The sequence below is a fragment of the Gymnodraco acuticeps genome, unplaced genomic scaffold, assembly GCF_902827175.1.
Source record: "Gymnodraco acuticeps unplaced genomic scaffold, fGymAcu1.1, whole genome shotgun sequence".
NCBI lineage: Eukaryota > Metazoa > Chordata > Actinopteri > Perciformes > Bathydraconidae > Gymnodraco > Gymnodraco acuticeps.
The window spans coordinates 4,111,284-4,129,372 of record NW_022990135.1 but is presented as its reverse complement, the minus strand read 5'-3'; the positions used below and the strand labels follow the sequence as shown (position 1 = coordinate 4,129,372).

Below are 18,089 nucleotides of genomic sequence, written 5' to 3'. Positions count from 1 at the left end.
AACTTTGTTCCTTAGTTTAGATCATGAGCAGATAAATGGATAACTGCAGGCTGTTAAGGGGTCGGTCAGAAGTCAGGGGGAAGATAACAGACATCTGCTCATCAGATCATCTTGGTAATTATGTTACTAATTCTCCATGTGGTCTTCAACATCATTAGTCTCATGTTGACCCCCTGCCCAAGCTAAAAACACATGGTTTGCTCTTTATAATCTCCCAGAAAGCAGATTACACCTCTATTGATGAGGTGTCAGTGTGCATTAGATGCTATAGCTGATGGGGGGCTTTAACTAGTTCTTAATGAGCATATACAACACACATACTACAGATTAAGGGTAATCCCAGCCTTCTCTAATAACTATTGTTCTCATTGTTTTTGTTGATGCCGGTGTGTGTGATCTGTGACATTCATCCACTGCCTATTTTTCTGTTTTTGCACAAGTGTTAATTTATCCGGGTTAAGCCAGGTTAGCATGTGTTTTCAGCATTAGTCTGAGATATGAACAAAAACACCTTCGCCGGGATTTAGTAACACATATATAAGCAGCCTGAGGGCAAAAACAAAGGAACAAAGGGCGTATTGTTGACACTTTACTGGCAATCATTTGGCATATAATCTGAGGGAATACTGCTGAATGCCGAATACTGTTGTTTTGCGGGCAGTTCATGTTGTTCAGTACTGATTCCCACAGGGTTTACTACAACACTAATCTGTGTTGTTCTGCGGTGATCATTTATTTGTGATAATGTCCAGGTGTGCCATCTCAAAAAAACACGTGGCATTATCCTGGTTTGTTCATGGACTCTTTTTCTAAACTGTATGTACTGCAAGCTGATTTTGATACAAGTAAAAGAAGAACAGCTGCAATTAGGAGCTCATATCCTTTAAGGTTAATTTTCAGTATGGTAATAGATATAGTTGTAATATTTGTAAAAGTGGTAGCTGAAGAAGTAGTTGCCATAGCAGCAGCGCAATGTTCAGTATTTGGCAGCTGTAAGGGGAGTTTAGCTGTGTTGTGATGAAAGTGTTTGTGCAGGGGGAGAGTCAAAGTGAAAGTAAACTTGTTATTCAAATGAGGTTATTGGGTTTTCAAACTTTTACACATTATACAGTGCAACATCTGCAACACACACACCCCACTAAGACTAATACACCCAGAGTAATACATATATAAATACAGTCTAAAGTGTCACCAAATAGTCTGTCTCCTTTTGATTTCTGCCTCTTAACATTTAAAGTACAGTGGTCACACCGAGTTCAAGTGTCCAGCTGTGACGTTTTCTAAAGATATTTCACTAATCTTGCAGTTATTACAAAATATAGGCTACTATAAGCCAAACAGGATAGAGAAAAGTTAATTGTTAAAACATTGATATTTGCTAAGAGGCCATGTTTCTCATGTTTATTCAGTGTATTTGTATTTGTTGTAAAATAACGTTTTTACAATGTTATAGTAGTGGTCAGGAAAAAAAGGTAGTTGAGGATTAGATAACCACTGGGATCCGGGATTAATGTTTCTTGTCACACAACAAAGCTGCTTTTCACTGTGTACACACAGATCTGTGTACCAGGGGATCATGTCACGGATATGTCAGCTCAGCACCAAAGGTTTCAGGGCTAACTGCTCTCAAGATCAAAACACACATTGATTGTTTTATGTCAATACATCTGTTGAAGTTATATTCTGAATAACCGGTTTATGGTGCTGAACATATTTCTCATGTTGTTTAATCTTTGTTGATCCACTATAATGTTAACAATTCCCAGGTCTAAATGTTTGATCAGTTAAATCAAAGGTTTCAACAACATATTTTACCTATAGGCACATTATTGTAATCAGTACTTGATTTTAAAGGATACACAGCAACATTGCAAATACTGCATGTCTGACATGACACAACACTGAACTCTAGTGGCACACAATTGCAACTGCAACCCTTAAACTCAAAATGGTATGATAGGCAAATAATATACATTTTTTAATAATGTCTTTAAAACGTTTTCCTTTTGACACAATTAAGTCAAAATGTTGATAGCCTTATTAGCAGCATTTTACACTCAATAATTCACAAAACTATAATGTGTTTTTTTTCTTTCAGAAATGGCGAAGAAGATAAAGAGAACCATGCCTGTCGTTTGTGGATGTTAGGGATTTAATAAAATACAGTGCAGTCAATAAATTAAGTTTGTTGTGTCGCAGTTTTTTTTTTGTTCAATTGAGAAGTCCGGACTGTTGACATGTACGCACACGAATCTGATGTAACGTCACTTCCGTTTTCCCTTTCCTTGTGAAGTCAGCTAACATTACGCAGGCTATCTATGTCAAAAATAAAAGGCAAGCTAAATTACATCTTACATGTTTGTACTAAAAATAAAAAAGAACTACTGGCAAAATGTAACTATGCACATAAAATAGTAAACTAAATACATTGTTTTCTTTATAATGCTTCACGTGCTCTCAGACCATGGATGTATGTCTCAGACATGCGGTTTATTCGCGAACCTTTACGCTACGTTTTATTCTTTAACTTCCGGTCTAGTTGCTGTTAATGTAGTAGTTGTCTTGACGCCGCTCAGACAGGAGACCTAAGGAACCGATAATCATCTCTGGTTAGCAAATATAGGTTAGCACTCCGGTCATACAGACGAAAACATGGAGTCCGCTGTGGTGCTCTTTGTTTTAATGGTTGGCTCTGTATGTGGAGAAGCTGCAGCAGAAACACAACTAGTATATGTGACTGTGGTGAGTACACATTATATTAAATATAACGATACGGAAGATGTGTTTAACTCTGCAGCGAGTTGCAACGAATCTCTTACGCCACTTACGGAACTATTATTCAACATTTTTTAAGTTTTGTTTTTTCTTTGCTTTTCTGTGCAAATATTAATTTCTCTGAACTCGAATTAAGTCTGTTTCGCATAAGTTTTTTTTAAGCTTGGATGTTTCTCTGATTCCTTTAAAAAAGGCACATATTAGGAATCCAGTTAGAAAGTATTTGCATGCATCTGCTAAGCCCTAAACCTGTCCACAGCCCACCAGTGAGAAGAAAACATCTCGATGTGTGCTTAATCTCACTCCTGTCTATTTAGATGGCAAATTAGTGAATTTGTTTATCTGTTTTTTGTCATAAGCTCTTATTTCTCTATACTAGTGTGTAGGTTCTTTTTCCCACCCTCCATTTCTTGTTTTCTAGCGTTACAGACATGGAACCTGTCACGGATGTGGGAATTGAAATAGCATTGGACTCGCTCAGGTTTTTCGTGTCAAGACATCAAGCATCTTGCTGTGACGGTGTTAAAATATGTCAGCAGGTCCACATGAAGTTATGAAAGTAGTATTTGTTGACTGCCTTTAACAGACGTTTATATTGTTGCCCCCCGTTGACCTAATTGCCTGCGAGGTAGCCACATCTACAGTAGAAGAGATTAGTGGTCTTAAAGGGATAATCCACACTTCAAATAGAATTTACAGTGTTTTAAAGCTATTTTGGACGGGAGGCATGCATCATGAGGAAACTAGAAACCACACTCCTCTGAGGCGGCTTGAAGATTGAAACTCGAAACTGTTCTACTTGAATAGAAGCTTGATTTGGTGTCTTCCAGTAACAACGCTTTCAACCAAAACTAACCATTTGGTTTCAATGAGTTCTCTATTCATTGTTAAAGGGGAAGTTATACGTGAATGACCCATTTCAGAGAGAAAGCTCCCTGTTCTCACTCTTAGTATTGTCCTTGTCTTCCTCCTATTGTTACAGTTACATTTTGTATCTGTTTGTTTTCACTCCTGAGTGGCAAGACCGTCACTGTTGGCTGACTGGACTTTATCACAGCCAACCACACAGTTCAAACAAGGACAACGATCTTACCTTGTGACATTTAAACTGATGGGGAAATTAGTGCTGTCTTTTGAGAAGCAATGTTGACTACAGATGCCATCAAATTGTGAGAAATAGGGCCTATAATAGAGATCGATTCCAAACAAAAGTCACTTGAGGTAACTGAAAGTGAAAAAAAACGTAGATAGAAATTGTGCTGATGTCCTTACTTATCACCCAATTAAAGTATGTTCCTTTCTTTCCATACAGAAAATACTGAATGATACGTCACATCTTTTGCCACAGAAAAAGTGTTGTTTGTTGTTGTTTTTTTGGGTGTTGTTGATATCTTGTCCTCCCTCTTCCAGTTGTTCCGGCATGGCGACAGGTCTCCAGTCAAAGCCTATCCTACAGACCCTTATCAAGAGGGCGACTGGCCACAAGGCTTTGGACAGTTATCACAGGTATGATGAATATTTCTGTCTATCCAAGTGTTTGCATGGCATCTGCACATATATTGTCTTGCATACTCTTTCTGCCTTTATAACAATCTATTTCTATAGTTGAGTTATTTTAACCCCTTGTTATTGTCCCACTTGAGTCCCTATTTGTTCTGCAACAGTGTACAAGAGTTTATGTCATGGATTCAGAAACACTCGTCTCTGTTTTTAGGTGGGGATGAAGCAGCATTTTGAACTGGGCCAATTCCTGAGGAACCGATACAAAGGCTTCCTGAACGACTCCTACGACAGGAACCAGGTAACCTCTCCGCTGTCAGATCACATGGCACCATGGTCCCAGACACGATGACTCATATTAATATTGAGGAAGAGGGGCCCCTTGGCATGTGGGTGTTATACAGCGTTCCCCCCGGAGCTGGAATTCATGAAGGAGGTGTTTTTCTTCTTGTCCTCAGATCCACGTTCGCAGTACGGACTACGATCGCACCCTGATGAGCGCTGAATCCAACCTTGCGGGTCAGCGAACTAACAGTAATTCTCTACGTAGTACTTTTCTTGCTTGTACTAACAGCCTCTTTCCCATCCTTCAGGTCTGTACCCCCCCCGCTGGTCAGCAGGTCTTCAATCCAAATATGCCCTGGCAGCCGATACCTGTACACACAGTGCCAAAAAGTGAAGAGAGGGTATGTGTGCAGAGAAACCGGTTATCAGGGCTTCGCTCTAATTCACTTTGTCTAAACTTTGTGTCTTTTTTTGTAGCTTCTTGATTACCCTCTGGATGACTGCCCTCGCTACAACCTGTTGATGAATGAAACCGAAAAAACGGAGGAATTCATCAATGTCACTTTGGCATACCAGGTACAGGAATTCCAGGGTTGCATGTTGGGTTTTTATGATAAATACAGAAGCCATGAGAGGCAATAAAGCGACAAATAAGTCCATTTCTATGTGACCTGGGAAGCACCACTACCCCTTATGTTTTCCAAATTAGTAAAATCATAATTTCTTTGGTTTTCTTCCAGGGGATTCTTAATTTCTCCATTATTTGAAACATACAATATATGTATATATTTTTTTTTACCTGCAAAACAATTTTTTCCCCAACGTCATCGCATATTAAAAAAGATTGTCCTTTTACCTGTTTAGTCATAAACCGGCAAGAGATTTTCTTTAGGTACATTTGACCATACATACATTTTTATTTTGCCTCTCAGGGCTTCCGTAGAAATGCTTTAAAGTGGTGTGTTCTTCTCTACAGGATATTATAGAACTGGTGAAGAACAAAACAGGACTCAATAAGACTGATGTGGAGTCAGTCTGGAGCGTGTACGACACACTGTTCTGTGAGGTACACACACACACACACACACACACACACGCACACACACACACACACACACACACAGTTGGAACATAATTGAAAAACACAAAATGAACTAAAGGTAAAAAAATGATAGCTAGCTACACATCTTTATTATGAGAGATATTAGCAGGTTTCAATGAGCACACTTTCATTAAAGATATTGAAGATGCCTTTTTCAGGAAACTAACTTGTTGCCTTCATTTGGAAATAAAAGCACCCTGTTATGCCATTTACATTTCAACATTTTGAACAAAAACAGTTTGTGTAATGTCATCAGTTTTAAAGGAACAGACACATGTTGGTTTAAGGAACAGAAGTGAGGAACTGGTATCGGTTTCACACTGGTGCTTTTGGTCCTCACAAAGGTCACTACTTGCTCACTAAACTGTATAACTGTTCTTCTTAATTAAAGCTTTTAGTCATTGTTTAACTTTGTTTAATTAACCACGTGTTTTTTTGTGCTTTTCATAATTCTCCTGTGTTTTTCGTGTGATTTCAGTCCCGTCACAACAAGTCTGCTCCTGATTGGGTGACTCCTGAAGTCATGGAGAAGCTCCAATGGCTCAAAGACTTTGGATTTCGGGTAAAAGAAGTCGCAACACCAAGGTTTCCTTCAGGTCTAAATACTATTTTCTAGTCAAGGACTATTTCAATATACTGATTGATTTTCACAGATCACATTTGGGGTCTACAAGCAACAAGAAAAGAGCCGGCTGATGGGAGGTATGTGTGTTTATCTAGATTATCACCAGACTTATCCTTTTAAATGCAGGAGTGCTTATGGATATACAAACTGCTGACTTTCTTCCAGGTATGCTATTGGGAGAAATAGTGAAGAAACTTTCAACAATGGCCGTCCCAGACCCTGCCCAGAGGCTGAAACTGATGATGCTGTCAGCGGTAAGAATTACTGTTACATCTAGCCGTTTCCTCTTTATCCAGTCTTTGTGCCAAGCTAACCATACCGTATTGTTTTGTCTAATTCCTTTAATGTGTTCCTGTTCAACAGCACGACACCACGGTAGCCGCTCTTCAGGCCAGTCTGAATGTGTTCAACGGAAGACAGCCACCTTATGCCTCTTGTCATATAATTGAGCTTTACAGGGAGGAAAACGGGTAAAAAAAACCATACCTTTTACGAACAGTGGAATACATAGATGAGACTTACAAATACACAAACAAAAATGGTGATGTTTTAAGGTCTGTTAATGCGTCCAAACAGCTGATAGGGAAGATGACATGTATTTAAATGTGACATCACAGACAGTACAACTCTCCCTTTCTTTCCAGCTCTGCCTCTGTGTCCATGTTCTACCGGAATGACAGCACAGTGGAGCCGTACCCTCTTCAGATACCAGGCTGCTCTCTTGACTGCCCCCTAGATGACTTTGTGAGAATTACAAAGCTCTCCATTTCAGACGACAGAGACAAAGAGTGCCAACTGCCGTCAAAAGGGAGAGATACAGGTTAACACACACTAAAAACTGATCAAATAAAAATAATAAGATTGTTTGTGCCTCCATTAATCCTCCATTCTCCATCTTCAGAGGTGATCATCAGTCTGGCGGTGTCTTGTTCTTTGCTCATCTTCCTCGTCGCCTTCCTCCTCGGAGTTATTTGTTGGCAGAAGCCAATCAACAACCGGGGATACAGCCATGTCGTCAACCAGGATGTGGGAGATGAATCCTGACAGAAGCAAAAACTCCTTCCCCGGAGATCGGAAAGCCCGGCATCTTGGGACAGCAGCGATGAAGAAGGACTTTGAACTCTTAAACTCCCGAGTGACCTTTCTGACGGTTCCGGAGCCACAACAATTAAAATCTTTAAAGAGTGAGTTGTCGTCCAAAATGACCTGATTTTGTTGGGTCAGAGAGAGGAATTTAAATAAGATTTTAGGGAAGAACAGGTTTTAAAATGCCTCCCTGTCACTCTAAACTAACATTAGTGCTGAGAGACAGGCTGTTGGAGGGACCAGGACTGATTTCCCCATCAAGAAAACACAGCAGGGAAAAGGGTCTGTTTTATGTTTGACACAAAAAGGAACTGTGGTTTTCCCATCGTGGTCTGATCTCCAATCAGCTCATATTTCTACACATATTTTCCCAAAATGTGCTCATACAGACACTGCATCTGGGGTTTTTCAAGCATAGGACTCGATTGGATGCAGAAAATAGTGATACAGTTGTAATCTTAAATTATGTAATCATGATACATGATGGGAAAAGGTTTTGGGAATGTCATCGCAAATTCACGATTTTTATTTAGCATCATGATTTTCTTCCTGGCTTGTCTAATATTTCTTAAAAACAGCTCCAATAATACTTAACCTGGTGACGCCCAAGATGTTGACTAAAAAGGCAAAACATTTCTTAATACTGAATTCAGAATTCTTCCAGCCCTGGTCTGTTTGCAAAAAAGGATTACCTTTTGAATAGGAGGAATACATTTGTTTAAATGCATGTGTAATCCTAATGACCGTGATGCCTTAAATATTTTTAATTCTGGGGTGTGCATTTGCTTGGATGCCAAATATTTTTGTAGCATTTCACATTTTTGAGCAGCAGCTCAATGTTAAAAGTGTCACTTATCCAGAAAAAGCTGGTTTAAACAAATAATATTAAAATTGGGCGTAAACAAGAATCACATTTCATGATAATGTAAATCAGCTTCACATAATATACATTTTAAGGGGGATACTAGAAACACTGGAGATCTTTACATGTGTGTGTCTTTGAATCTGCCTTTTTGTTTGTGTGTTTAATCATTTAAAATAAATCTAATGGATTCCTTTGCATCACGTGTGTTTATGTCTCAGAGCCGAGATACACAGCCTGCCGTGTCTCGCAGTGATCGACCAGCTGCCGTCTCAACTTAATTTGGATGTTCCTTATAAACTTAACTGTTAAACTCAGGCACATGACTAGCATGTCTGTGCACAGATATGGTGGTGATCACACTTGTATTCTGTGTGAAACTGCCAGGTAGAAAGGTTAATTTCCCCTATAACACTTTTACAGAACAACATTTGAAATACGGGTTATTTTAGTTTTCAAAACAGTGCAGTAGGCCTTTATTTAAACATGGTAGTGCTTTTCTTGCATACATCGTTAGTGATCTCTCAGGTTACATTCAATATGGCCGCAGATAAAACAATCAATAACATGATGAACCAATCATCTCTGCCATTTTGAAGCAGATAGGGCAACATTTTTACATAAATTATATCACCTTGGAAAAAAAGTATGCCACTGAGATCTTGCACTCTGATGCATGCACTGCAGATGATATTATTTCTGAAATAGGAGAACAGCTTGATTTCCACCGTATTTCAGTGTCCTGTGTTTTCTGGTATGAAGTCAATGTTTGCTTGGTCATTTACAGATTGAGTTTCATGACAGCTGAAGTCTGTTTAAGTACAGTGATGTTGGGTCACATTTCTCTCATTCAGTTCTGACTTAGCACAGATGCGTACACTGATTTTGATCTTATAGCTGGGTCATATATGCCACAAATGTTCCATCAAAGTGAAATATTGCTTACAGGCTGCAGTCTGACATGAAATTCAGAAGATTTAAGAGATAATGAACAATAGGAGAAGAAAATAAACTATACAAATCTGTTAAACAATAAAAATATAAATTTATAAAAGCAACCGTTAAAACTGAAATGTAAGAGCCATACAGACACAAAATACATAGATTAGAAATCGATTAAGGTGACACACAAACCTTTAAAAATACATTATCCGATCGCTCTTGTGCAAAAATATTTTCCTTTAGGAACGAAACTATAAGACATGACTTAATGTGATGGCACATTGATATTTTCTTTCTCAAAAGGGATAAATATTAAAAGATAAAATACAGACGATGATTGGAGAACACGCATAACGCTTTTTTCTCTTAAAGTGAACTTTTTTCTAAGTGCAAATTGTTGCTTCAGCGAATGTTTTTTGGACAAAAATATGATATTTTCAACCTGGTAATGTACAATCCTAGGGCTCTTCCAAAGTTGAATGCAGGTTGATACTTTCATTTAAATATCCTCCAAATGATAGTGCTACTGCCCAGTAGAATCTATGATATGTTTTTTTAATCCCAAACATTCAGCACTCCTTGTTATAGGTTGTAATGTAGTTTCCATTGTATTATTAATGGGGAAGTAAACCTGGATTAAGCTGCTGTTTAAATAATCCAACAGCCCTGGCATGTTCTCGGAACCGAGCAAATGTAGTTAAAAGCCTGAGTCGGTCATTTAAGTCATCAGTTGAAACTGTTCCTCCACCATTAACTTCTATAATAAATGGTAGATGTTACATTTTTCACACACTAATATTGATCAAGCTTGTGCTGTTGAGATTGTCGATACCAAGCATATGGATGCTACATACATCTAACTTTTGCAGCTGTAAGCAGTTTACATGGATGACACCTTTGAACCCCGAAAAAAAATCTGACCAGTATTTTTGATTACATTATTACAGTAATAAGCCTGTTTTACATGTTAAACCAAAATCCAGTAGCCTACTGAGTAGGAAGGTTAAAGTCTTAAACTTGCTAATGGTGTTATATTTCTGTGGCACCAAACCTAACAAGCACTGTTTGAAGAAAAGATGATTTGCCACCAACAAAATAATATTGCCAAGTATGTTATGGATGAAAGTTTGATTTGTTTTTTTGCAATTCAGTTTCGATAGGTCTCTGGGAATTGTCTTTGTTTGAGCTAACTGTTAGAGGATGCGATAAGGTAGCTCTCTACAACAGTCAATGGCAAATTAGCGACTGCTAATTCCTGTCAAACGTAACCAGACCTAAAGGTAAGAAACAACATAAAATACCCTCTGTAGATGCATCTGTTTTCATTGTCAGAGAAGCCTTATTAAGAATTAGTTTAAGCTAGCAGGCCAGAATCCTACACTGTTCTCTTCCTGCCAAATTACCCTTCTTTATGCTAAATGGCGATTGTATAATATGCATGCTGATTAAAAACAGTCATACAACTCTTTTGACAACCCAAATAACACTTTGACTTATGTCAAGTCAATATAATGTCTGTGTGTTAAGAACTGTTGAACAACAGCCCATGGCAGCTTCCTCATTAGCCATGTTAGCTAGCCTGCTATATGGCTTGTCTGAGCGGAATGATATGTTCCATAATTGGATGCAATTTACAAGAAGATGATGAGGGCTATGATTATCTGGTCCCTAATGATTCCAATTATGTGACTAAAACATTTAACAGAAAGAGTTTGGTCTTTGCGGTTTTAGGTGTATTAGACAGATGTATTGCTTAAACTCTGTTACATGCGTCCAGTGTTTTATATCTGATCCAATTATGTAATTTAGAGACAGTAATGTCCAAAAAAAGGCCATGGCTAAACAACTCCCCAGCTACTGATGCCACCACATTTCGAACCAACTTTTAGACCCAACTTGGTCCAAAGCAATCCCTCAGAATATCATTCAAAAGTACCTGCAATGATGATCTGGGGAAGCTAAATGGTGACAGGAAATTGCTATTAGTCTTTTTACTCTAACCCAGTTTAATTCTGTAGGGTGCAGAAATACGTTTATGACCCAGAGTAATAATTCTGTGGCGTGGAATAGTAGTTACTGTGGTGATGGTGGTAGTTGTTATTCTGCGGGGTGGAGTAATAGTTGTGATGTTGCGGGTTGTCACTCTGGATGTTTCCGTAGGCGAACAGCAGGGGGGCCGTAGAAGATGGCGCCTGCTGGGCGGTCCCGACGCCTGCCGTCAGTGTTCCATTGCGTTGGATGGCGCCATACCAACTGGACGTACCCAGCTGGGGAGTATTGGAGAGAAGGCTGAGGAGAAATGTTGAACAAGAGATAGGAGAGGGAGGATAAGGATAAGAGGAATCAATCCAAAGTCATTTGTCAGTAAGGGTATTGATTTTCCAATACAAAGCTTTAAAGACTATTTGTGCTTGGGTTATGCCTACCTGGCTCGATCACTCCTACTATTAATGCTTCTTGACAGGTCATCATCACTATCGTACCGTCTAGGATTGTCAAAGAAATAAGCTCTGGAGCTGAAACTGTGGCTGTTGATCATCCCTCCTGGAGTCTGGAGTTGATCAAAGTTCATTACACTTTACAGCTCTGAAAGGTCACAGTTTTGTACGACAGATTATTGCAGTTATTTGTATTTTTAACTTGTTATTTTACCAGGTTTTGGTTGGGTTTCTGGACTCTGAAGAAAACCACCACTAAACTTGTAGGTAGCAGCTCCCAGAAGAACAGAATGATCCCAAACACAATGTAGGCTTCACCGCTGATCTCTTGCACATCAGCCTGTAACACACATGAACATATTGCATAATGATATCATGGCTCTTGAGGACGGTTAACAAACAGAAAATATTGTATTTTATACATTTACACTTAGATCATTTTATACACATGTTGAGATATGGTACTCACAGCAGGTATACAGACAGATTAATGACATAATTCGTGACAGATTACATCCACACAGTAGGTGTCCAACACACACAAACAAACCCTCTTTGAAATGGGCTGTGTGTCTTAATTCCTGAGCCATGATGTAGGTCAGGAGGACACACACAAAACACACACACTGGTGAGATTTGGTTTATTTTTAGCCAAACAAAGCCCTTTACCCCACTAAGCATTGCTTCCCCAAATCTCATAAAATGGATTGTCCACACACACAGGGCAGTTGGTGTTTGGCTCAAAACAAGCCTGTTTTCCAACACTTGGGGCAGTACCTGATCGGAAACGCTGAACCAGCCGTAGTTGAAGGGGTTAGGTCTGTCCTGCGGCGACAGGGCCACCACCACCAGGTTGTAGCAGGCTCTGGATGTGTACAGCAGGATCACCACGGCTCCTATGGCTGTAGCTTGACACACTGATGTACCCTGGGGGAAGATTACTGTGCTTATTATTACAAGACATGAATCAGCCGGCTGAAATTGGATGTCAGATATGGGCCACAGATGTGATCCACCAAATAAAAGAGGCCTCTCCGTGACAAACATGGCGGATTATAGGCCAGGAATTGAGTTTTGTAGGACATACATTTGAGACACCATTACCAAGAGCCGTAAACTGCACAATTTTCTAAAGTAACATGAACAAATGGCTCAATAACCTTAGGCTTGATCACCCTTTAGGATTTTAACAAGGGATTTATGATAGTGTGTGTGTCACTGTATACACTGTAAATGAGGTTTTACAATAACATACATCCGGGTAACAGGCAGCTAGTGTCTGATATTTTTTATCATTAATACACAGACATTTTCATGCTAACGCTGCCAATATCCAGATTATGTAGATTTACATGTTTCAAAATGGGATACAATACTAGATTTGTGTTTCCTAATACCTGCTATGAAAACACACATAACCATAACATACATTTTTACCGTGCTTTACTTTGTGAAATACTGACTTTTTTATAGAAAATGAAATATACTTTTTGTTAATGTTTTTTTATCCCTACCTTGGACTCGAGGTAAACATTTGCAGAGGACATTTTGGCGATCTTGAAGACGCAGACGGCCAGAGAGACGGCACACAGGACAAACAGACTGTCGTTGATCAGGACCCGGGCCAGCACCGCGTGTCTGATTCCCCCATCGCTGCAGACATGGAGGTTTTTCAAGGTAAGCGGTTCTAAATGTGACATTATTATCTTGGGGAACATGTATTCTTAGTGTTTTTGCTTACCTTGGTGACTCAGAGCGCTCCAGAGCTCCTTGCACTAACAACGCACAAGTTAAATTGACCACCAGGAAAAATATACTGAGACACAGGAAGAACAGACGCAGAGGAACCCTGGGGAGAGGAGGCAAAAACAGACAGAGTAAGAAGACAACCAAAACTAAATTCATAAGCAACATCTCATTTAAATTCATGGCAGGGAGGAAGGAATGTTCTGTCTCATACAATAAAATACACAATTATTATTGCGTTTTATTAGATATAGATTTCAACAATTGATTAGAGAACAACTTCTGGTATAATGTCAAGGATAAGGCAATAATAAATAAATCAAAAGGACAGACTTACTTGTATTTAGTGAGCTCTGGAGAATACTTGGCTTTAGCCTTAAACATCACCTAAACAAACAAAGAAAATCATAAATTATGTTTTTGTACTCATTTAATAATCCCAGTATTTAAAAAAATCTCACATTGAAGATCGGACAGAAAATGAGGGTTCATTTAGAGCAGTGTTTCTCAAACTTTTTCATTCCAAGGACCACTTAACCAATAAAAAAACACTCGCGGACCACCTAACTCCACAAATATCAAAAAACACATCGTTTTTCTAGAACAGATTAGAAATCGCCTGAAAATGGTACAAACAAGTGGCAACATGTGTGATGAAGGTGTTGCGCTGGGCTATATCATGCAATCGAAATTGAAACTTAACCTCGCTCCATTGCGGAGATATTCCCGCGAGAGTGCGGAAAACTTAAATGTATTTATTTATTTCAAATGTGAAATGTTACCAATATACTCGCGGACCACTAGGGGGCGCTCACGGACCACCAGTGGTCCGCGGACCACACTTTGAGAAGCACTGGGAAGAGTGTGAATTCAACACAGCCTGTAGAGATTCCTGACACACACACACACACACACACACACACACACACACACACACACACACACACACACACACACACACACACACACACACACACACACACACACACACACACACACACACACACACACACACACACACACACACACACACACACACACACACACACACACACACACACACACACACACACACACACACACACACACACACACACACACACACACACACACACACACACACACACACACGTTGTGTAAACACTTTTGTGTGAGAATGTAGGTCAGGAGAGGTAATTTGCAAGCAACAAGCCAAAAGAACACGACCCCATTACATACTTTGTTTGCCCTATACTGTATGCCTAAAAATGTATAGCTAGATTATTATTTTCCTCTGTGCAGAGAATAAGCTTTGATACGATGTTTGTAACCCAACCATTTTATTTTCTATAGGAAGAAGGAGCTAAAATGCAATAAGTGGGAAGTAAATCACCGAGGTCATGCCTGACTCATCAGAAAACACACACAAGTATTTCCACACATGAGTGTGTGTCAGATGGTGGCATGATGTTGTATCAGCATTCTGCTTATGGCATGCGTTACTTGGCCTATTTTTCTCAGTTGTTACACAAACGCAGCACAAACAGTGTGAACCAAAACAAGGAGCTGAAAGACACTAAAATGCTAGGGTTGGATTACTTCTCTGTGGGTTTGTGACTATGAGTGACCATGCACTTTCCTAATACTAGTCATTTCATTCATTATTAATATCAATGTGTTGATGATAGCTGCTTCAGTGTTTTGTTTAAAACGTTCAGTAGCATGTGTTGATTGATAACTAGTATAACTAAGACTGTAAAGTGAATTTGGCTCATCAGGATTGGTCAATGTTTCTATGACCTATAACTCAGGCCTGACCTGGCTAGACATTCAGCCTCAAGTAGGAAAAGTATATCCGCTGAGGTGGCCAGTCACATGATAGAGATGCATACTTTTGGCATGGCAGCCACTGTACAACATTCGTTTTTATTCAAAGGAAGTGCAGACTAACTGGTCGCAGATCAGCTGAGGGGCTACGATGATTATTCAGCTGTCATAAGACACCCTTAACTCCATCACCTAATCTCCACTCAAGTTGAACGTTTTCTACTCCCACTCTCTGTTAGATTCTGTGTTTTCCTTTGAAGCAGTGACTGAATGGTAACAAACTGAAAGTGTGTAGGTGTTTTCTGAGGGAGGAACAAACAGGTCTTTGACACCAACTGTGTCTCACTCTGTCTCCCAGAAACCACTGGCACACGGGATTCGTCAGGGACGTTTCAATCTTGTGCACTGATTGAATGAAACACATCACAGGAGGCTTAATAGGGCTTTACTGGGGATCTTAACAGCTCTCACCCCAGGATCATGGGAGGATTATGAGACAGTGGGCTCCTAGAAACAGACATGCAACATGCCCCACCACCTCTCCTACATAGGGGCAAGACACACAGACTTTATGGTATAGCTAGTTTCAGTTTGTGTGTCTCTTTGCAGCTGTTTTGCATCCCTCTGTAGTTGTTTTATGTTGCTTATAGGTCATCTTGAGTATCCTGGTTGTGTGAGTAATGATATTTTAGTTGAAGGCCAAAATGCTTCCTGTCATTTTCATCCCCCTGGTAGGCCCGTTCAGTAATCAGTCAATGCCAGAGACATGCACTGAGTCAATTTGCAGGCTTTTCAGACCAACAGCCACCTAAAAAAGCTGCTTCAAATCAGGTAACACACTCCACTCTGGAACATTTAGGCCGATGGTGACCATAGTGACCACATTCTCCCATCTTCAAGGACGAAATGTTGGATATAAAGAGTGGACACGGAAGAGAACAGCTAGTCTGGCCCTGTGTAAAGGTAACAAAGCCCACTCACCAACACATCTAAATTCACTAATTCACATGCACTTTGTTTTAGCCAGGTGTTTCTTTGCTGGTTGCCTGAAAACAAGATTCAATCTGTCCTCTAATATCCTTACACCACACTAGTATGCCACAATATTATTTTATATGTCTACATAGTATGTATGTAGTATGAATACATAGTATGTCAAGTAGGCCAAACATATCAGGATATCTTACTGCATCCTGAGTCATTTTGAAATATGCAAAACATGCTTTTCTGCCAATTCTGACTCACAATCCTCTCAACAGGGGATGTACTGTACCAGCAAGACGGTCAAAGTTAGGTTATATGTGATAAAGTGGTATGTGCCATTTGTTTGCACACTGCATGAAACAATACGTACTTTGTAAAAGCATTATTATATTGACATAGACTCTTAAGGGTGAGAGAGGATCATATATTAACAATAAATCTGCTCTGCAAATCCTTTAACCAATTTAGTAAACGGTTTATAAACTAAACATAACTAACATAACTGATCAAATGAGCTTGTGCAAAGAGGTTGACTGTCAAAGCCTCGTTTTTGAATAGCTGCTCTTTTATCTTTTACTAAAAGGACAACTGACATGCAAACTCAATGTGTCAAAGCCATTGTGACACATTGCTCACTTTTAACTAAGATTGGGTAATCATCCACGAAGAGCTAGGGGCCCACAGGGCAGTGGGTGAGAAGGACTTAGGATATATATGGAAGAAGTTAGTGGGATACAAAAGAATAATAAGATAATAACAATCCATTTACATGCATGGTAGTTACATGTGTTTTTGTGTGAAATCAGATCAAAACAAAGAACACAAAACTGCAGTGTCAGCGGCTTTATGAAATTGGGTCACAGACAAACACTGCACACCCTGTCACACGCACAAAGACCCAGAGTGCAGTCCTACCTGTGTGAAATAGAGGTTGAGGAGGCATAGGGTGAAGAACTGCAGGCAGACAGGGCAGCAGTAGAGCAGCCAGTAGGCCAGAGGCTGCAGCTGGTTGGCCTGCACCACATTTTTAAAGTAGAAAGAGAAGAGGGTCGTCCTCAATGCAGTCCAGAGCAAGCACAGAAACAAAAACACACTCTGGAAGCTGAAGCGCTTGTGTCCGTAGTGCAAAATGAGCCAGAGCTGCAGGTACACGAAAACAAACAGAAATGAGTAGAGGAAGGTGTAGACGGCAGTGAGACTGAGCTCCAGTGTTGGTGAGATTGCAGCTCCAGGGGACTCCTTCAGTGAGGTAAACAAATGGGAATTAAGCTCCTCTCCTGCCGAAAACATCTCCACTGAAGGCTCGGACTAACACATGGGATGCAGGGAAGGCAAACGCACTAAAACTGGGTCAGACCTAGGCTAAATCCGCCGTGGATGACAAAAAACAAGGGTATTCGGGTGAAAAAAACATGTTTTTCTTAAAACAAGTGCCATAATAAAGCTGCGCTGGGGCTTGAATCCGATCATAGGCTGAAGAAAAAATAGGATCTTCTTTTAAATTCGCTAGGTTCCAAAATGACAAGGAAGAAAACAAGAGAGAGGTCCCCCTGTGTGGATGTCTGCAAAGCTGCTCTCTGCAAAAAACAACTTAAGGGGGAAAAACCTCCAGATCAGCTGTGATGCAGTTTTAGACCCGCCCCCTTGTTCTCAGCTACAACTGAAACTAGCCCTGCAGAGGACGCCATCTTGGCTCAACACTACGCATGTTCTTGTGAAACAGCTGACTCCGGAGCCACAGATTCTCGCCAGTTTCCGAGATAATTATCCCAAGTGAACGAAGTCCACACACCCATTTCCAAGTGCGCCATTTCATTGGCTAATCTTACCGACCAACCTCCACAGCTTCCTCACTCCATTGGTTTCTGATGATGTCAGCTGTAATAATGCCCGCCTTTATGTGCTAGTTAATGTGCAATTTGTTCAAGTCAACAACTG

The 18,089-nt window shown here is 39.9% G+C and overlaps 2 protein-coding genes across 2 annotated transcripts; one reads left to right on the top strand and one right to left on the bottom strand.

The window, feature by feature from the left end:
• The first annotated feature begins 2,564 nt into the window (after window positions 1-2,564).
• LOC117546741 (lysosomal acid phosphatase-like) lies at window positions 2,565-8,435 on the top strand. The gene is given in 14 exon segments (XM_034217100.1): window positions 2,565-2,742; window positions 4,186-4,281; window positions 4,490-4,576; window positions 4,734-4,794; window positions 4,869-4,876; window positions 4,878-4,961; window positions 5,038-5,136; window positions 5,537-5,626; window positions 6,141-6,224; window positions 6,316-6,364; window positions 6,453-6,541; window positions 6,651-6,757; window positions 6,932-7,107; window positions 7,189-8,435. Coding segments are annotated over 14 exon segments (1,263 nt in total). The 5' UTR covers window positions 2,565-2,652; the 3' UTR covers window positions 7,332-8,435.
• Window positions 8,436-8,681: 246 nt separating this feature from the next.
• gpr137c (G protein-coupled receptor 137c) lies at window positions 8,682-17,966 on the bottom strand. Its single transcript, XM_034217099.1, has 8 exons — window positions 17,067-17,966; window positions 13,699-13,748; window positions 13,357-13,464; window positions 13,130-13,268; window positions 12,393-12,542; window positions 11,830-11,955; window positions 11,604-11,728; window positions 8,682-11,466 (listed from the first exon to the last, which is right to left on the bottom strand). The coding sequence occupies exons 1-8, from the start codon at window positions 17,439-17,441 to the stop codon at window positions 11,211-11,213; spliced, it is 1,329 nt and encodes a 442-aa protein (XP_034072990.1). The 5' UTR covers window positions 17,442-17,966; the 3' UTR covers window positions 8,682-11,210.
• Between the last annotated feature and the right edge of the window lie 123 nt (window positions 17,967-18,089).

Coding starts and splice junctions, on each gene's coding strand:
- gpr137c (XM_034217099.1), bottom strand. CDS start 17,441: ATGTTTTCGGCAGGAGAGGAGCTTAATTCCCATTTGTTTACCTCACTG. Junction 13,749..17,066: donor TCAACCTCTATTTCACACAG/GTAGGACTGCAC, acceptor TTGTTTGTTTAG/GTGATGTTTAAGGCTAAAGC. Junction 11,467..11,603: donor AGTAGGAGTGATCGAGCCAG/GTAGGCATAACC, acceptor ATTTCTCCTCAG/CCTTCTCTCCAATACTCCCC.